Source organism: Entelurus aequoreus, linkage group LG23 (genome assembly GCF_033978785.1).
Source record: "Entelurus aequoreus isolate RoL-2023_Sb linkage group LG23, RoL_Eaeq_v1.1, whole genome shotgun sequence".
Lineage (NCBI taxonomy): Eukaryota > Metazoa > Chordata > Actinopteri > Syngnathiformes > Syngnathidae > Entelurus > Entelurus aequoreus.
In genome coordinates this window covers 16,413,560-16,435,067 of record NC_084753.1, presented here as the reverse complement: position 1 = coordinate 16,435,067, position 21,508 = coordinate 16,413,560, and the positions used below count along the sequence as shown (strand labels likewise).

General features: G+C 39.4%; 2 protein-coding genes across 2 annotated transcripts in view; both read left to right on the top strand.

Annotated features, from left to right (window-relative positions):
* susd6 (sushi domain containing 6) overlaps positions 1-5,671 on the top strand; it is a 64,305-nt gene extending 58,634 nt beyond the window's left edge. The window contains exons 6-7 of the mRNA XM_062034749.1: positions 1,106-1,560; positions 3,932-5,671. Of these exons, the coding sequence (XP_061890733.1) occupies positions 1,106-1,560; positions 3,932-3,957 (481 nt within the window). The 3' untranslated portion in view covers positions 3,958-5,671. The remainder of the gene's footprint in view (positions 1-1,105; positions 1,561-3,931) is intronic.
* A 1,831-nt stretch (positions 5,672-7,502) lies between these two features.
* Positions 7,503-21,508, top strand: part of srsf5b (serine and arginine rich splicing factor 5b) — a 15,324-nt gene continuing 1,318 nt past the window's right edge. Inside the window, exons 1-8 of the mRNA XM_062034779.1 lie at positions 7,503-7,632; positions 7,874-8,015; positions 13,542-13,612; positions 14,018-14,176; positions 15,244-15,316; positions 16,467-16,540; positions 16,609-16,716; positions 21,415-21,508. The exon at positions 21,415-21,508 is cut by the window's right edge and continues 1,318 nt beyond it. Coding sequence (XP_061890763.1) covers positions 7,890-8,015; positions 13,542-13,612; positions 14,018-14,176; positions 15,244-15,316; positions 16,467-16,540; positions 16,609-16,716; positions 21,415-21,508 — 705 coding nt within the window. The 5' untranslated portion in view covers positions 7,503-7,632; positions 7,874-7,889. The remainder of the gene's footprint in view (positions 7,633-7,873; positions 8,016-13,541; positions 13,613-14,017; positions 14,177-15,243; positions 15,317-16,466; positions 16,541-16,608; positions 16,717-21,414) is intronic.

Sequence of the window (21,508 nt, the reverse complement as noted above, 5' to 3'; positions counted from 1 at the left end):
ACGCCATTGAAGCTAACTTAGCTACAGGACTTCACAGAGCTATGCTAAAAACATTAGCTATCCACCTACGCCGGCCAGCCCTCATCTGCTCATCAACACCCGTGCTCACCTGCGTTCCAGCGATCGACGGAGCGATGAAAGACTTCACCCGATCATCGATGCGGTCGGCGGCTAGCGTCGGATAGCACGTCTGCTATCCAAGTCAAAGTCCTCCTGGTTGTGTTGCTGCAGCCAGCCGCTTATACACCAATCCCACCTACAGCTTTCTTCTTTGCAGTCTTCATTGTTCATTAAACAAATTGCAAAAGATTCACCAACACAGATGTCCAGAATACTGTGGAATTTTGCGATGAAAAGAGAGCTTTTTGTATTGGATACAATGTGTCCGAATACTTTCGTTTCAACTATTGACGTCACACGCATACGTCATCATACATAGACGTTTTCAACCGGAAGTTTCGCGGGAAATTTAAAATTGCACTTTATAAGTTAACCCGGTCGTATTGGCATGTGTTGCAATGTTAAGATTTCATCATTGATGTATAAACTATCAGACTGCGTGGTCGGTAGTAGTGGGTTTCAGTAGGCCTTTAAGTGGAGCTACAACGTCAGGTGAGATAGAATTGTTGTATATTATTTGTGTCATGCTGTACAGTACACTTTTTTTTTTTACTCAATTTGATAATTTGAGATTATATTTGTTACTTTATAAGTCAAAAGTATCCTGCTGTGATTTTTTTCTGGCTTGAACACTTGCCCCCTAAAATGTCTGTGCACGTGCCTGGTGTTGGACATAAGAAGATCCTAACAAAGTGTTCGACATGTTAACATTTTTTGAAATGAAAAGTGAAATACGAGCACCGCCTTTGTATTTTCTTTGGCGGTGATCAGACGCCACAAATGATTTGATCCAGCGTTCTTCAGCTCATTGGTTGTGCAACAGGCCAGATATCTTAGCTTAGCTTAGCGCAGACAGCAAAATAAAAGGATAAATAAAGGGTTTGTACAGTCACAAATGACTGCGGGGTTCCTTCCACCCCTGACCCTGCTTCTGTGATGAGGTCTGGCCTGCCTGTATGACTCACTCCGTCTGTCTGTCCACCAGGAGGGAGCAAGGAGTCTCAGGCCAGTCTGGGTCCATCATGGTCGAGGGCGTTCAGGTGGCACTGCCTTCCTACGAAGAGGCTGTGTATGGAAACGGTTCGGGCCCACCTCCTCCTCCGCCGCCGCCCCTGGCTCCTCCCGAGTCCAGAGTTCCAATCGTTCTGTCTGAGGGACTCCCTCAGGGGGCCGCAGGAGGCCAAGGCTCTAGCCGAAGCCGCCAGCATAGAGACTTAGACTTCTGTCTCCCATCCACCTCGTCCTCGTTCCCCTCCCACCATCGTGCAGAGACTGTGCTTGTGCATGAGGCCCCCTCATCGTCCTCTTCTTCCTTATCTTCGTGGGCTAGAGAGCACCCTGGGGGTGCTTGTGCAGCCCCTCTACCTCTACGTAGAGACTCCGAGAGCAGCGACCAGCACAGTCTTCTCTCCGTCACCTCTGCAGATGACTTTTCTGACGGTAAGGCCAGACACCCAATTTCTCTAATATGCACATTTCCAGCAGATAGTACAGTTTAGTTCAATTTGTGTGAGTGGGCTTTTGTAAGATTTTAAGATTATTTTCCTGCCATTTAACTGTAAAGATTATGAAAACAAGGAGTCCTAAATGTTGATATTTAGGTTGTATTCACCCACGTGACTTTTGAAGGGAAGTGAACAAAGTGGTGGGCCACTAAACCAACATGGCTCCTGTGCAGCCAACAGAGTGCAAACTATCTTGAGTACGCACATCAGTTTTTCTTAACGATACGGCCAAGGCCCATTTAGAGGGCCACCAAAAAATATCCGTTCCTTAGCTGTGGTCCGTATTTGCCGCAGCGGTAGTCTGTTGTGATACACTTTTCCAGCACTTGTGGCAGTAATAACAATATCAAACAAACAGAAGAAGTCTGGAGTCATAGAGAAGTTTCTTAAGCGCAAAAATTATAACTGAAGTTGTGAAGCTGTATTTTCATTTGCACTTTAATTTTATTGACAGTTTATTTCATTAACATATATGTGTGTGTATATATTTGTAATGTATTATTAATTTAGTTAGAATTATTCATTTTATTGTTTTGCACTGCATAAATGTATGTGATTAGTATGGTATTTGTTTTTTCAATAAGCTTAACCTTAAACTGTAAGATATATACTGTTAGATATAACAATTTAATACGATTAAATTCATGAGTAGGATTACTAATTCAGTGTTAATATTTGAGTATATATATATATATATATATATATATATATATATATATATATATATATATATATATATATATATATATATATATATATATATATATATATATATATATATATATATATTAGGGCTGCAACTAACGATTAATTTGATAATCGATTAATCTGTCGATTATTACTTCGATTAATCGATTAATAATCGGATAAAAGAGACAAACTACATTTCTGTCCTTTCCAGTATTTTATTGGAAAAAAACAGCATACTGGCACCATACTTATTTTGATTATTGTTTCTCAGCTGTTTGTACATGTTGCAGTTTATAAATAAAAGTTTATTAAAAAAAAAAAAAAAATTTGCCTCTGGGCATGCGCATAGCATAAATCCAACGAATCGATGACTAAATTAATCGCCAACTATTTTTATAATCAATTTTAATCAATTTTAATCAATTTAATCGATTAGTTGTTGCAGCCCTAATATATATATATGTATCTTTCATCAGACTATTAATCGAAGTAATAATCGACAGATTAATCGATTATCAAATTAATTGTTAGTTGCAGCCCTAATATATATATATATATATATATATATATATATATTTATAATTTATATTTATTCATGAAACAGACATTTTTTATTAACAAGTTAAAGGTGTTTAATAAAAATACAAGCCTGATTAACACATAGAATCCTTTCTTTCATGAAGACAAGAATATATATTGATGTATTTCCTGATTCTGATGACTTGCATTAAATGGAATCAGACTAGAATCACAGTAGTGCTGATAAGTTCCACATTTTCAAATTTACATTATGGAGGTGAAAAAAAGTCCCGCTTTCTGTCCAACACCACATGAAAGTAGTTGTTTTTTGGCATCTTATTTGTCCAGCTTCCTTACTCGTTTTTACACACTTTACTAGACATACATTGACGGCAAACTCAGTAGCTTTCTAGCTTGCCTGCGCTACCTTTCTGAGACTCTTATTTTGTTAGCGCAGGCAGGATGGAGCAGCACTCTTATTGTGAAGACAGGAACTGTGCGATCGGTCTTTAGGCTTTTGACAGCAGGTGTGGCGCGAGAGTCTGTTGAAATAAAAAGTGCAGCCAGCGTCATCTCCGAAGATCCTCGGGTGCGGTGAATGTCAATCAAGTGACGAAATTAACGTCTAGGGAAGATTAATAATCGCTTATTTTTTGGTGTATTTTTTTAAAGCCTGGCTGGCGATCAACTGACACACCCTCCACGATCGACCTAATGGGCACCCCTGGTCTAAAACAACGCCAACATAGGGCATTTTTCTTCAAGAAAGGCCAGAACGCTCTGACAACAGACGCTCGCTGGCCCACCACTTTGAGTCTCGCGTATTTAACGAGCCGAACGTGACGTCAGGTGAATACAACCTATTGAGGTTGTGTTTTAAAAAGCTGGTTTTAACCAAATCTGTGCAATAATTAGTTGGTTTAGTGCTTGCAAGTGTATGTGGCAGCATTGTTGGGTTTAGTGTGGCATGAGTCTTGTGTGTGGAAGCCCAGGATTTAGTGCTATGCCCCTTTTTCTACTGCTTTTGTCATTAACTGCTCTGGCATGATAACTGTAGAATCACCACTCACTTCCAATCCTGTGTTGTCTCCTTGCAGATATTCCTCTGCTGAAGGAAGCATGAAGCAGTCCCCTGTCTCCCTCTGCTGACCAGGACCGAGTGTGGCTGTCACCCCCCTCCCTCAAAAAAAAAAACACCCCTCAAAGGGCCAGCAGAGACAAGGACTATGCCCCGGCAAAAATAAAACAAAAAAACCCATCTTTGTCCGTTGCTAGCGACGCAGAGCAAAGCCATCAGCCAGTACTTCCCGCAGGAGCACCACAGGATCCAAGTCGGAGCGTAAAAATCCTTTGTATCAAACATATTGAGTCAAGGCGGCGTGCTTCAGGCTTTGTATCACCGTGCACATGCTCCATCTGATGTTCCTGGCACCGCCGCGTCCTCACTTGTCTTCCCGCTCTACTTGAAGAGTTGTGAGTGACAGCTGGATGTTGTCGGCCGTCTTTGAGAATGCTGCATGTTGGATTTTTGTTTTTTGATATATATATAAATATATATATATATATATAGTGATGTCTTTCACTGCACCGTGGCCCACTCTGAATTACGCATGAAGCCTCTTCTGTGTGTCTCTCTCGGCATCCACAACCTAAGAGCTGCGTTGGAACTTTTTCCCCAGACCACAAAGAAGGCTTTTCTTTGCGCCCAACATGGGATTTCTTCTTTGGCATGAGTAAGGATTGTTGTTTTGCTTCCAAGGAGCGATGAAGACACAACCGGACTCGTACGCAAGAAGCGAGACACGGCGATACGCCAGCTGGGAGGCTGATTGGTCATGACTTAAAACAAAATATCCTTTCCTGCTGTATTTATTGTGTCACTTTGTTTTGCTTTGGTGAGTCTGACTTGTGAGTGTATGCCTATTTGTGTGTGTGTGTGAGCAGGATGTAGTAACATCCCCCCCACTCTTCAGATGATATAGTCTGTCTCCACGACATCCCATGTTGCTTGGCATATAAGAAAACACCAACAATCAAGCACATGCGTATTAATAATCAATCTTCATCATTTGTGCTGACTGGCGCCTCCCTGGAGTAATGGCGGAAAACACCACACAATTATTGACATAACTGCAACTGGTTGCAGTGAAATAAATATGTTTTGTTGTCCCCAGCACATAATACAGTACCTTCCAGAGCCGAGAGAATCATGTTTTATGTCGCCGCTCAGTGGCGACCACACACATCCCCTTAGAAGGTCTTAATAATTGTTCAGTCAAACCCCATGTGAGATATCTTGATCTTTTGTGGCGCTTTTATTATTATTGCTAACAGAATGTTGCCTTACACCTGTACATTGTTTTTTCTCCGTGTATTATCTTAAAGCATCGGCATTGGTTGCGTCTCACTATTTGTTGTCCCCAAAGGCCTTACTCTATTCTTTTCTATTCTATGCATACTATTGTTTATTTATCAGTCTTTTTTTGTTGTTGTCCATCTTTTTCTGTCCTTACTTTGGTTTCCAGCTACTGTGACAATGATTTTTATGCGCCTCTATATGTTTCATTATTGCTTTACCTCCCCTTCTGCTACCTGGTGTTAAAAAATATTATGGGGTTAAACTTTTAAAAGAAACAACTAATGTTGTGTCCAGAGGCACTGTTGTACAGTGTTTAGTTCTTGAAAATAACAGTCCACATTTTGGTTTGAATGCTTTCAGCTTCTGATCTTCCCCTGTAATGGCAGTGGGTGTGAGAATAGTAATTTAATATTTGTAAAAAGTTTAATTTAATTTTACAGTGTGTATATAACTTTCTAATTAAAAGCTTTCTTTTGAATGTGGTGTTTGTTTCCAATGTGTTGTAAATATAGTTGATTGTAGTTACCATACAGTAATATTATCTATTGATAATTTACTATCAATGAATTAATAATTCAGTATTTTTGTTTAATCATAAAAGTATGATCATTAGCTATTATTTCCTGTCAGTTACACATCCAGCCACACGTATGGATTTAGTTCTAATGTCGATTAGTTTTATGATTTATATATTTTATTCGATTTAGGGTCTGCTTGAATTTCCTGTTTGTAACAAAATTGCGGTGCTGTGTTTTAAGTTAACGACATCCAGTGGCAAGCAATGGAAATCCGAGTGAACCAATTCGGTCAGTGTGTGTTTTGGTCTTTTAATTTTCGTTTCACGAACTTAAATTGAAAATAAAAATGTATTCAAATTTCATTTTGAGAAAAAAAACCAACTCGTTTTTCTATTTTGGTGTCGAAGAGCAATAACAATATCTAAAATCGGTTTGAGTTTCATTTTATATTTCATTTAACAAACATTAAAATTCCTGGCAAACGGAAACTAAAGCACACCAAAACGGATGATTTTTCGTACTCTGACACCGGAAGTTTTTATTTTCAAAGTAAAAGCCGGGATAATACAGTGACGAAAATGTATTTTAAGCCCTCAACATATTTTTTTATCAACAAGGACCGACATCTACAGAAATCTCCGCGCACATATCACAGGAAATTGGAGGCAAACGTATTTGATCACTTACCATGATACAACACTTAAGTACAGTATTTCCTACCGGCCTGTCCGCGGTCCTTCAAAATAGTCACTTCCGGTTTCGGAATATGGAATTGTTTTAGTTCCTGTTCATACGTGCGAAGAGATTTATGTACATGTCATTCCTTGTTGTGGGATGTCTACAATAATTTCGGCTCCAAATACACCTTAGCCAGTCACAGGCACACGGGTCCGATGTAATTATGCCCGATTTCACTTTGAAAATAAAACTTCCGTCGTCTGAAAATGGGGAAAAAAACTTATTTTTTTTTCGTTTCTTTTTACTGGGTATTTTATTTTTGTTACGTGAAATATATTAGTAGTAGTAATTATTGGTCTTTGACACCAAAAAAAGAACACTTAATTTTTAGATTTTCTTTTTTTTTTGCATTCTAAAATCCATACATCCATTTACTAACGCTTGTCCCTTTTTTTGGAGTTGCGGGGGGTTGCTGGAGCCTATCTCAGCTGCATTCGGGCGGAAGGCGGGGTACACCCTGGTCGCCACCTCATCGCAGGCATTCTAAAATGAAATTCAAATAAACTAATGTTTTTTTGTTTTTCAATGTCCATTGATGAAAAGAAATCCAATGACCAAAACATATTCGGCCCGTGTTCATTCTATTTCAAAATCTTAAATGCAAATCAAAAAACTAATTTCGGACCATTTTTTATATTTTCAATTTCTGAAACAAAAGTTGGACAACTATTTAATGAGACTTTTTTTTAAAGAACAATAGGATGCTAAAAACACGCTAAACGCAAAGGAAAAGCTAAAATACTGCTTCCGGTTCAATTTGCCATCACACACATAAACACATTTTGTTTTGTTTTGGATGAACATTTTTTTCCCTGTTTTGTGTTTATCTGGAAACATTAAAACCCATGAAAGGAAAACAAATTGATGGCAATATTTTTTTTAATGAAAATCAACTCTTTTTTGTTTGTTTTAAAATCTGCCATATATAATAACAATAGAAAAACAGCCCTAATTTTGTTTTTTGATTTGGGTTTCAGAATTGTAAATAAAATGAACTGACGGTACACGAACCATATTCTGACCCGAGTCCCACTTCGGCTTTTTCCGTCTTCTGCAGTGTCACGTGGGCTGATTTGTATACAGGTTGCCTTGAGGCGTGCGCACAACCTCCATTTTGTTTCCTCTTGCCTTTCGACGACGCTGGTGAGAAGCACACCGAGAGTCCCCTCAACGCAAACGCAAGGTATTTACATTTGGAAACATTGTTTACAACACCGAATTTTATGTTTAAATCTTACATTCGCTGAACGTTATTGTAGTCTATCGCGGTTTGTTTGAACATACGTAGCAGTTAGGCCGCGCTAGCGAGCTAACTAGCTAGCTTGCTAGCTAAACGGCGGTAGTCTAGCAAATCGTGTGTAGTGAAAAAGCAGCAATTTAACCGTGTTTGCTGAATAATGCTGATTATGTCTTTATGTTTGCAGAATCACCCATTTAAACATGAGTGGATCTCGTATATTCATTGGCCGCCTAAGCCCTAATGCAAGGGAGAAGGATGTGGAGAGGTTCTTCAAAGGGTATGGCCGCATCCGGGACATTGATCTGAAGAGAGGCTTTGGCTTTGTGGTGAGTCCCGTACAGGAAGAAATATTCACCTAATACTGTAAAATATCAATGATATAAAATACTATTCGAGTTGAGTTGAATAAATGCTTAACTGATATTAAAAAGGTAAATCTTTCAACTGTTAACCACTCCTGTCTGTATTCTTTTTTATCACCAACAGGGGGCGACCTCACTTGTTGCATAAAAAAAAAAAAATTCGTTATTTACTGTTCTGGCTTTGAAATGTTTTTTTTCCCCCCTCAAAGTAGACCAGTATACAGGGTATTTTGGTAGGTTACTTGTATGGCAGGCTTGGGCAATTGTTATGACCCTGGGGCCACATTTAGAGAAAAAAATGTGTCTGGGGGCCGGTATGTCTATTTTTAGGAACACTAATACAAAACCTCACAATTATGTCTGATTGAATGCTAAAAATGTTATGACAGACCGCCTTAAAAAAACGTAATGGAATTTTACATTTTTCTATGAACGATAAAACACTGAATATTGCAAAAATATGAATGTCACACCCCCTTTCGATCAACATATATTTTACAATCAAGTGAAACGCAACAAAAATGCAACAAACTGTGAAATATGAACGCTAAGGGTACAAAATAAACCCACCTACAATCTGATACATCACTAAGCTTTAGAACTTTATTGTGAAAATCTCCTTCCGCATCTTTGGAAACGCTTCCCGCCCACACTGTTTCGTGCCTCGTCTGAGCTGCTGTGACATAGATTACCATAGTAACTAATTAGATGACCATACTAACTAATTAGATTACCATAGTAACTGGTATATCATCCATAAGCGCATACCATAGTAACTAGTATATCATCCATAAGCGCAGATTCCAACCATTGAAATACTTTGTATAGTTCAAGACTTGCGGTCCTTAGAAAACATCACTGCACATCATAATGGCAGCTAGTTTCCATCTTAAGATCTAAAAAAATTATTTGGGAATGTCCGGCGGGCCAGATTGAAAAGCTTAACGGGCCGCATGTGGACCCCGGGCCTTAATTTGCCCAGGTCTGTTGTATGGTGTAATTTGTGACAATTGGTCAGGTTAATGCTTCAATGAGTATGGTGCTGTATTAGGGCTGAGCCAATAAAGCGCCACCAATGTATTTCGCGATAGACATGTAATCATTATCAATAAAAAATGTGTGATAAATTGTTACATATGTTTATTTAATTTTGGGTGGGGGGAAAAAAAAGGGAAGTTAGGAACAAAGTTGCTCATGCTATGGTAAACCTGTAAAGCAAGAAGTGATCACTGAGCAATGGGAGTGACACGCAAACAGCCAGTCAGGTAACAGTATCAGCTATCTAGTGTCATTGTGCTATGTTGTCTCACTGTTGATTCTCTGCCTGGAGTGAAAGGAGAAACTAAAAATGAGTGGGGCACAGGCCAAAGAAATTGACGATAAAACAGAAAAAGTCACCTGGATTGTATGGCAGTTTATTATTTGGAATTTTTTTAAACGGACCAGTCTTTAGCCGCACTCACCTCTTTTCTTTGCAACCTTTGTCTCTTCCCTATTCAGGTATAAGGAAACAACAGGTAGGAACTAAAGTGCAGGACTATACAGCTAAATGACTAAATATAGCTACTTTAAAATAATAATTTGGTCCAATGATATTTAAATAATAATTACTGTAAAACATAAATTCCTTACCATAACTAATTATGAATAACAGTCCAAATGAATTGTTACACGGCTGTAACTTCCTGGAACTAAACCTGCAAAAAATAGTTCTTCTCAGGTCTCTCTATGTATACATTTTCACACTATGCACTAGGGGTGTAACGGTACGTGTATTTGTATTGAACCGTTTCGGTACGGGGGGTTCCGGTTCGGTTCGGCGGTGTACCGAACGAGTTTCCACACGGACATATTAAGTAGCGTAACGCAGTAACAATGCATTGTTTACTCAAAATACCGGACATTTGAAGCATTTAAGAAACTCCGCCCTGACAGCTCCGCAAAAGAGGACATGTCCGGTGAAAAGAGGACGTATGGTCAGTCTATTGTAGCCCGTTAGCTGCTAGCATGCCGCTAACGGGCTACAATAGACTGACCATACGTCCTCTTTTCACCGGACATGTCCTCTTTTGCGGAGCTGTGCGGGCAGAGTTTCTTAAATGCCTCAAATGTCCGGCATTTTGAGTTAGGGTTGCGTGTATTTTCAATGTACGTTCAAGGTTAAGAAGGGGTTAAAAACAAAACAAATTGTACATGGAGCAGCATTCGTGAGGGAGGAGCAGAGACAGAGAGAGCGAGAGAGTAATGATAAACGCGCATGCGTCGCCAGGCTCTGCTTTTTATCCATAAATTTATCAGATTACATTTTTTATTATCTATAGCAGGGGTGTCAAAAGTGTGCCCCGGAGGCCATTTGCGGCCCACAGCTAATGTTTTAAAGGCCCACGGCACATTCTAAAAATACTATTAAAATAAACAAAACCATAACAAAAGTGAAATAAAAAAGCTTAAAGGTTAAATGTAATTTAGAAAAATTTGCAATGTTGACTAATAAAACAAAGCTGTTTTTTTTTTTCTTTCAAACTGTCATTGCTCAAAACATAATATTGAATCAAAATCAATGTTATTATGAATTATTGACCTATCCAAGGTTCCGATTACTTCACATCAAATATTCCCCTAAGAAAAATATTTCTGGTGGAAGATTTTGCAATTTTGGTAAATAAATAACCCAAAAATTAATATTTTGTTGTTTTCTTACTGTACCGAAAATGAACCGAACAGTGACCTCTAAACCGAGGTACGGACCGAACTGAAATTTTTGTGTACCGTTACACCCCTACTATGCACTATTTTGTTATACTTTATTAAACATTTCTTACATGTTTCTTATTTTTGCACCTTCATTTTAAGAGATTAGGTGTTCAGTGTGATTTTAAAATTGTGTTTACCGTACAGGGCCCGAGAGGTATGTATTACTCATCAGTTAATCTATATTAAAGTACTGTATTTTTCAGACAATAGGGTGCACCGGTTTATAAGGCGCGCTGTTGATGAGCAGGTCTATTTTCATACATAAGGTGCATTAAACGGCTCATATTATGATTTTTATTCCCGACATTTAAAACACTACTTTGTGGTCTACAATGCAATACTATGCAATAGTCGTTCTTTGGTCAAAATGTTGCATTGATTATGGTTTACAGACCATCTTCAAGCCGCTTTCTGCACGTCTCTTCAGGTCTTATTTACATGCCTCCACTTAGATAGCGTCTTATCCCCGTCATCTTTGTTGTACCGGTAGTTTTTAATCGCTTCCAAAGCGAGGCTACTCACAGATATAAGTTAGAACTTTATGCTACTTTGTATGAGAAATGGCAACAGTGGAGAATAAATGCCCCACAACAATAGGATAGAGAAAGAGGAGCTTATATACAATGGTGGACGCTTGCAAATGTTTGGAACTTACCGGTATGCAGATATGAAATACACATCAACAGATACCAAGAAGTAAGAAAATTTGCTTTTGCATAATATTGCAAAACAAAACGCTAGATAATGTCTCCTAATAGATGCCATTTTGGGGTCCCTATACACACACAACCATAATACCCATATGTTGAAGCACACGTCTGACTACGGAAGCCGTAATGCGCCAACAATCCATCAAGCAGTTTGGGTTTGTAGCTTACCAAAGTCGTAATAAAATATTTTAACATGTTTTTGAGCGCTGTGTGTAATGTTTTATATTCTCAATGAAACATCAAAGTTTTGGGCTTGCTTGCCAGCGTCATTTTTGAACAGACATTAACTTGCCGTCCACACATCTCTTATGTGTGACTGCCATCTACTAGTCACACTTATCATTGCACCATGTATCAAATAAAATTGCTTTGAAGTCTATAAGTACAACAATAAATTAAATTGTACATTAGGTGCACCAGGTTATAAGGCTCACTCTCGATTTTTGAGAAAATTAAAGCATTTTAAGTGCGTCTACATACGGTATTTAAATTATTGGTCTGTTCAACTTAAATGTCACAAAAATCCATCAAAATGAAAAAGGCAGTGATTTTTAGCATATGAATATGGCCTTGTTTTTTTTTGTAAGTTTTTGCTGACGTCTCGACAAAGAAGCATTATCCAGGTTTCACCAAATAAAATCAAAACTGAAGTGCAACAAAATACATAACTGAATAGCAGGCAGTGTACAAGCAAGCGTATTCACAAGGCTGTTGGTCACTCTCCGCTAGGGGAGGGCTCTGGTGTGATAATGTGCTTTTTCCACTAGTATTTTTTAAATCTACGGGTAAATAAATAAATGGGTTATACATATATATATATGTACATATATATATATATACATGTATATATATATAGCGCTTTTCTACCTTCAGGGTACTCAAAGCGCTTTAGGTCCCAATGATTGATCAACGGATTGGTGCCCCTCGCTGTAGTGCTTCAGGGTGTGCTGTCCAATGTTACCTATAATTTGTCATGTGTGTGAGCAAACGCACAAACTCCTTAAGCATTCAGTGGAGCACACTTGAACAACGTCAGATGTGCACAATGTGGCCACACCAGCATCACACCTGACCTCATAACAATTTAAATGTTTTATTATGATAATAAAATGACACCAGTCATTTTCATGAGATAATTTTCTGATATAAGTGATTTGGCCCTCCTTAAAATGAATATAACAACGACAAAAAAAATATTCATAAGCTATGTGCTCGTATTGTATGTCTAGCTGGGTGTCCTGCCTTGGAAATAAATGTTACTCCTTTCAGAGATCACATTTAGTTCCTGTAACTTTCTGTCTGTAAAATACATCTTTCTATTAGCATTTATGAAATCTAGTGACAGCATTTCAGGATTATTATCCTTACATTAACATTCTTAATAAATGGCAGTAAAATAAACACATCTGATTGAGGACTCATAGTGTTACAACCTGGCATTTACACATTGTGTGGTGTTGGAGTTGGTCGACTTTTTGTGTGGCTATAAACTCAGCACTAGACAAATGCCATGAGTGCGTGTGTTGGTGCAGGTGAGACGGGGCGAGCGGCTGCTGTTGATATGTCACGTGACGAGTTGGTTTAAGCCTGGTTTGTATGGCAGAAAATTACAAGTTTTTCTAAAAAATAAGTTTTTTTTACTAATGTTACTAGTGTGGTTACAAACAGTTTTGCTCTTGAATTCCTGTCCTTAAAGCGTCTCGACAGACGATAATTGAACAGTGTTGACAAACATTAATTTATCCGTTAGGGCCACTCTTGCTGTCACCTGTCACTCAGAGTTGCATTGCAAAATCATACAGAATAAATTGTAATGTGTTTATTTTGTATAGAGTTCAGATGGGATTTTTGATTTTCTGCGAGGCATGCATTTGCTGTGCGCAGAAGACGCGTGAGCAGTGCATAATTGCGCACACGCGGACCTTAGAGGGAACATTGGCACTGCTCTCCCTCTCACGATTGCCACAAATAAAAGTCCAATATTTCATAACCATAATCAGTACATGGTGTGCTTTGTTTATTCCAGGAGTTCGAAGACCCCAGGGATGCTGAAGATGCAGTGTATGAACTTGATGGCAAAGAACTGTGTAGTGAAAGGTGAGTCGCCGACCTCTCAATAAGTACGCCATTGCTAGCCGCTTCATTAGGAACTTCTGAATAATGTATGGAACAATAATATAAGAGTATAAGCAGCTCGATATGCAATAATTCTGTCGACACAGAAAATACCACTTGTTAGTTATTAATACTCAATTTGTTATCTACGTTTATTACTGTGTGAGTTTGTAGCATGCATGTTTTTTAATATTGTGCTTAATTTGAAGTTAAATAAAGTAACCCAGTGGTGCAGAAGCCTCTTGTCATAGTAATACGTCTGACACGTTGGTTTTTGTGGATTATTTGGATTCATGTGGGGGATTTCTATTACGTTCTACGACTTATAGCAAAATTATCAACCAAATGTACGTAACGAATTGTTGTCCTTATTTCCTGTGATGCCAGGGTGACCATAGAGCACGCTCGTGTGCGTCTGCGAGGCGGCAGAGGAGGGGGAGGAGGAGGAGGAGGAAGAGGAGGCAGCATGGGTGGTGGCGGCGGCGGTGGTGGAGGAGGAGGCCGCTTCTCTGATCGTTACGGTCGAGGCTCTCAGAACAATCGGAGGTATCACGTTCTAGCACTATACTTAACGACGTATACAGGTTCTAATTTTAGAGAACTTAGTGGAATCTCCATTTACAAACTTAATTGATTTCTGGAATAGAAGTTTGTATATTGAAGCAAATTTCTCTATAAGGGCGGTATAGCTCGGTTGGTAGAGCGGCCGTGCCAGCAACTTGAGGGTTGCAGGTTCGATCCCCGCTTCCGCCATCCTAGTCACTGCCGTTGTGTCCTTGGGCAAGACACTTTACCCACCTGCTCCCAGTGCCACCCACACTGGTTTAAATGTAAATTAGATATTGGGTTTCACTATGTAAAGCGCTTTGAGTCACTAGAGAAAAGCGCTATATAAATATAATTCAATTCAATTAAAAAAACAATGCAATTATGACTTAGTGGGTTGCAGCCTTTAACAATATTTTAGCCAATGTTTGTGCACTTTGAAACAACATAAAATGCTATACACTACTGTATTTAAAATACAAAAAGGGGGTAATGGATGAATTTTCTATTTAATAATAAAGGAAAAACAACCCGTGCACTGCTGACACACACAGTCACTAGCCCAGTGGTGCACTCAGTTTGAAATCATAAAAACTAAACTTTCTACAGCCAGGTTGCTACAATGATTAGGAACAAAATATAAAATCCACTTTAATCTTTGTGAAGCTGAAGGGGGGGGGGGCAGTGTTTACAACGCTGTGGACACTCCTTGAATGTTTCAAACCACACATTGCTTTTCCATTACTTTCATTGAACTCATTGAACAAGCAAAACTAGAAAAATGGCTGAAAAGCACACAAAGTAGCAGAGTAGCTAACCGCAGGACTGCTGACTGAATGAGCAGTGAGCACAAGCAATCAATGGATGTGCACAAAGTATCTGCACTGCAGGCACAAAATGGGCAGATGAAATGTTTGTAGACTAAAGCTAGGTTTGTACAAGAAATCATATTTTTGTGCCGTTTGCGGTCAGTAAATAAAGTTTGTACAATGAGGGAGTTTGTAGACAGAGTTTCCACTGTGTGTAATGTTATTCCAATGTTTCTGAGGTTTTTGCCCCTCTTTCAGTCGAAACCCGCCTCCGATGCGCACTGAGAACCGTCTGATTGTGGAAAACTTGTCCTCCCGTGTCAGCTGGCAGGTCAGTATTGCTAAAAGTTATGTGTTGTGTTATAGTTTTAATTCAAAGCTGCAACACCAGACATTAGCCTCCATAGTATTCATTGTAATACTGTTTAGTCAGAAATGTGGTAACTAAATTCAGCCATATTTGTATAATCTTAAGAGCTATTTTAGTCCAAATTAAACCTAATTGAAACTGTTGTAAGTCCAAGAAAAAAACAAGTAATTTGTTCTTCTGTTCCAATTTTAACCAATTCTTCACCCCTTTATTTGCCAGCTTGACTGTTGTGTCATGTGGAAGAGCTCGCTTATGGTGGAGTTAACCCCTTCTGGGTCCTTCTGTCTGGGTTGAGCCTGTGGTGTCAGCCAGTCTATCCTACTTCTACTAGTTGAAGCCTGCTGGTCATGGGAGCGCTCGCTTCCCAGTAGTGGCGCTGGTGGCCCCTTCGCTCGCAACGCCCTCTGTCCAAAGCAGGGGGCGCCTGGTGTGTGGCTGAGAGCGAGGGAGAGGAAACAGAGAGTTGGCAGAGAGAAAGCAGAGGAGAGAGCGAGAGTCGATGGCCGCGTTGATCGATGGTTCGTTAAATTGAGGGGCTTCGATCGATCGATATCCCCCCTCCCTACCCCCCTCTGGTCTTCCCGCACATCGCGAGAGAGAGAGAGAGTGTGAATGCCTCCCAGGTGCCTGTGGATATAATCGGCTGTTACCCCAAAGGGTTTCGCTCTCAGGTAGTAGTTTCCTCTCTTCCACCCTGTTCACTCTCTTAGCTGAGGCAGGGTGCCGAGGCGGGGGCGGTCCCGGCGCGGAGCCCTGGCACAAATGGGGCCCTTTGTGCCAAATTCTGCCCAAGCGGTGCCACTGCAGTTCACTTAATGCAGATGGTCTGTGCAGTTTTAATAAAAGGGGCGGCCCAAGAATCTCAAAGCTGACACGCCATTGGTTCATTCTAAATTTGCATCACCTTTGCTTTGTTTCGGCCCTAAAAGTTGTCACAATAAATCACGACACAAGAGGTTGGTAGGTTTGAGGTTCTTGGCCATCTTGTGTAGTATTTCAATAGTCACAACCTAACCATCTCTCCTTTTGAGCAAAGTAGTCCTTACTTATGTGTCAGCCTGTGATTGTGCCCCGAGTCTCTCCCCAAAGTAACCAGTGTTTGCATGTGTAGGACCTGAAAGATTTCATGAGGCAAGCTGGAGAGGTGACATTTGCAGACGCACATCGACCCAAACTCAATGAAGGGTGAGGCGTCTCTTCCTGCAAGTCCCCTGGTGTAAAAATCCACCCTGACAATGTTTGTCTCTTTCCAGAGTGGTTGAGTTTGCCTCTTACAGTGACCTGCAAAATGCGCTTGATAAACTTGCTGGAAAGGAAATCAATGGCAGGAAAATTAAGCTTGTTGAAGCATCCAAGAAGAGGTGAGTTTTTCTGTTCACATTTATCAGTAGTAGGCATCAAGAACCTGCCTTTGTATTTGGTATGTATTTTCCATTAGGTACACATATGAAACCCAATTGGGTAAATTTCACATTATAACCGATTCGGTTCTAATCTCTGTACTTTGGTGTGCAATAATACATGTAAATTGTTTAATAATATTAAATCAACTTTTTTTATTTGAACATTTATTGTTGAGCTAATTATAATAACTGTGATACCCACTTATGACAGCCCACTTTTCCCATTACATTTCCGAGTCTGTGCAGTAAAACTCCCAACAGTTAGTGTTATCGTTTTAAGTGAAATGATTGAAAAACAGTAATTAATAACTGCGCTTTGATAACTCACGGACGGACTGGTGCCAGCCCGCTATCTTAAATGCCACAGTGGGTAAGGTTGTAATTATGCTTAATCTTTCACTTAAAGCGTGAGTGAAGAATGCACTACCGACCCAGTAAGTCAGAAAGAGATGATACCTTATCTGCTCACAGATGCTACCTGGTGGTTGTTTTTAGCTCACTGCAGCTAGTCCGTGATAGTCCCACCCCTTAATGCTTCAGTCACATGCAAATTGACACATGTATGTTGATACATTGCTGTCCGAACAACTAAGCTAGTCAATTGGTTTCCCCTAGATTGCCACTATATATGTGGCGTTGGGGGCGCAGCTAGGAGCGTGGTCAATAGGGATGATGTTCGAAACCTGTTCTCCCGATTGTTCGATAAGAAAAGAACAGATTCCATGGATTCGAATCCCTTTTTGAGAACTGTTTCCCGTTATCGAAGCCACTATACCCTATTTTCACGACCATAGGGTGCATCGTATTAAAAGGCGCCGTATCCGTTACGAGTGCTATTTCTGTATTTAACGCATAAATAAGGCACAGCGTATTTTTGGGCGCAGGCATGGTTAAACATACGCTAGCTTAAAACATACGCTAGCATGCATGGACGCTGTTTTAAAAAGGCAGCAGGAGCAAAGCTGAGTTCGGTTGTACTTTATTAGAGTATTTATCAATGTACTCACATTATTTTTTGATCAATCGTCATCCACAAACCCATCAAAGTCCTCATCTTCTGTGTCCGAAATGAACAGCTGGGCAAGTTCTCCATCAAACACGCCAGATTCCCTCTCATTTTCAAAGTCAGTCTCGTTGACCATTAGCATAGCAAGCTAGCACAACAGTAAAAGCCGACTTCTCTTGCCCCGTTGTGCGTATCGATTCGCTACCGTGCTGGTCCCCTTCTTCTTCACAGTGTGCTTCACCGGGATGTCGAAAGTGAGCGACACCTCGTCCGTGTTGGTGATGTGTTTGTCAGCAATTTTTTAATTTACAACGCACATAGCAGCACTATATGCTCACTTGGGGCGTGCCTTTAGCGTCCTCTCTCACCTGAAACCTTCACCCGATAACGGCCGGATGCTGTCCTCAGTCACGTCCGCTTTTCCTCCATATAAACAGCGTGCCGATCCAGTCATATAACATCTATGGCTTTTGGAACTCAGTGCACATGTGTGCACTATCTGGATTCGATAGAGATTCGATGAGGAATCGGTTCGATAACAGGATTTGATAATGGGCTCGAACTCGATAATTTCTTAACGAACTTCATACCCAGTGGTCAATTTGACATTCATTTTGATACATACACTACCGTTCAAAAGTTTGGGGTCACCCAAACAATTTTGTGGAATAGCCTTCATTTCTAAGAACAAGAATAGACTGTCGAGTTTCAGATGAAAGGCCATTTTGAGCGTTTAATTGACCCCACAAATGCGATGCTCCAGAAACTCAATCTGCTCAAAGGAAGGTCAGTTTTGTAGCTTCTGTAACGAGCTAAACTGTTTTCAGATGTGTGAACATGATGGCACAAGGGTTTTCTAATCATCAATTAGCCTTCTGAGCCAATGAGCAAACACATTGTACCATTAGAACACTGGAGTGATAGTTGCTGGAAATGCGCCTCTATACACCTATGTAGATATTGCACCAACAACCAGACATTTGCAGCTAGAAGTAATTTACCACATTAACAATGTATAGAGTGTATTTCTTTAAAGTTAAGACTAGTTTAAAGTTATCTTCATTGAAAAGTACAGTGCTTTTCCTTAAAAATTAAGGACATTTCAATGTGACCCCAAACTTTTGAACGGTAGTGTTTTGTTTTTTTTAAAGGCTAAACAAATGTTTTATGTATATTTCAAAACTGTCTTATTAGTTATCAAGAATAACATATTTTGTCTTGTATTATCAGAATCAGCTTTATTATGTTTAACACACAAGAAATTTGACTTGGCAGTCAATGCTCTTTGTTTAATGCAATTTCAATTGTTGCTGATTATTGTAAAATGTAACAAAGAGCTTCATTATATTCTGTGCTCCCTGAATGTTGCAATTTACTTTGCCAAATATGTACACAATCTTTTGAATTAGAGATGGGGGAAAAAATACTTGAGGTGTTTTGTTATCACTGTAAAACTAAGCACACTGGGGAAAGTACATTATATGTACACATGACGTGCACATACATGTAGGAGTCATGTTAAATTATTTCAGTTTAGAATAAACTGAAAAAAGCAATGGTTATGCAGGATAAAGGTTGAGCTCTAATGCCGCTAGCTTAATGCTAAAGCACAATGGACAAACTCATTGACAGGCTAACAAAATGAGCAAAGCCGATAGCGGGGTACATATATAGACAACCATTCGCACTAACTTTCGTACTTGAGGACAATTTAGTCTTCAATGAAGCTAACATGCATATTTTTGGAATGTGGGAGGTAACTGGAATACCCGGAGAAAACCCACACTCGCATGGGGACAAATGCACGCCCAAACAGAGATTCTGAGACGCACACGGCGTAAAGTTAGATGTTATTGTCGGTAGTAACGTCAACAGAACTAGAGTAGTTTATACAGGCATGATCATGAAATTCATTAATTAACTTTAAATGCTTTTCGCTTCAACTTTCTTGCCGGGTGCCAACTCTGTTCAGGTACGCCCGCACAAATTTTTCAAAATAAAGCATAGAGCAACATTTTTTATATGTTTTCAAACGTATTATGGCCAGCATGTAAATAATAGACTATGCATTACTTACTAGTTTTCATGTAAAAAAAAAAATAAAAAAAATGTATTTGGAAGGTGTGGCGGCATGATCATTTACTTATAGGGGAAACAGTTGTGCACTTTGAACCCACAAACTGCTCTTACTACCGAGTGATCGTTCTATATTCAGAGAAATACAAAACAAAGGTGTTTTTGCGGTGCGTTCAAGTGCTGCTGATCAGAGTAGCACGCCGAAACCCCCGCCAGAAATAATAATACATTTTTTTGTTATACACTTTTCATTTAAATAAATCTTAAAGTGCTACAGTACAAACAAATATTTAAACCTTGCTAGGAAGTTGCCTTTGCCATTAAGATAAATGTGCCAGTCTACTGAGTCGAGTCTTACATTGCGCCTTACAAACTATTTATACTGTAAGTATTGTACTTGTTACACACCAGCTGTTTGATTCTAACGTTCATCTTGTAGTAATGATTAGCAAATTTGTTCGGCGCTGAAATCGCGATGTAAAAGCACTAATGCTAATTTAGTAGCGTGTCTATGGCAAAGCTAATGTAATTTAAGATCAAGCTTGTGCTCTTTAGGAAAATAAAGCCTTACTGTACATTGCGTATTTGCTTAATTGGCCAGGGTGTACCCCGCCTTCCACCCGAATGCAGCTGAGATAGGCTCCAGTACCATAAGATTCAGAATTGATTCTTAATTCAACACGATTCTCTTAATATCGTAACAATTATAAGTGGTATATAGGTTATAATAAAATCTTGTCAAAACAGGTTAAAGGTCACAAAAGCTCCTCTCGGCTGCCGACGCACGACTTATACTACTACTTATACTACTACTTATACTATACTACATACTTGTACCACTTATTAAATACAATACTAAAAAAAGAAAACCAAAAAATTATAAAAAGCAGCAAAATCAATATCAATAAAAGTTGTGTAATGTTTTTAATCCAAAAATTGATTCTTAAAATAAAGTGCAAAAAAATGTTTTTGTCAATTCTCAAAGATTATGACTCAATCGGAATTAATAAAAAAATTGCTGTTTGGATGTGAATTGTTTTTTGGGGGAGTTTTGCTGCATTTTTTCAGATTATCTTATGTGAAATTAAAAAGCAAGGGTCCGCTGGTAGCAGCTAAACTGCTAATATGCTACGTGTTCTTGTGGCAGTTGCAAGCCATGCAGACTCCGCTCGCATTTTCTCGCTTGTTCTATGATCTCTTGGGTAGTCAAACCATTAAACACATTTGATTTGTTTTCTATACTTTGTACATTGGCTTGATCATTTGTGCCACACAACCCATCTCGAGTTAGCTCATTTTCCACCAAACTGACGTACTTGCACACGGGTCCGACTGTGCTGAACTGGGCTGTCCTTTAGTCTTGGGCTTTCTAGTCATAATATACTTATGACCTATGCTATTTATATCCTATTCTGTTTGCATCATTATGTACGTACTTTGTTCTTGTAGTACTCATTGGGCTAACTCTGGGACTGGGGGTGCAAAATCATGTGCCATCTGGTGTGTCTCATGTGTGGTATGACAAAGTTTCTAGAATCCTAGCACTCTAACCTGCACTTGTTTGGCTTTTGCAGGTCAAAGAGTCGTTCCCACTCTGACAGCTCCCGCTCTCGTTCACGCTCCCGCTCTCGTTCACGTTCCCGCTCCCGTGATCGTTCCCGCTCCGGC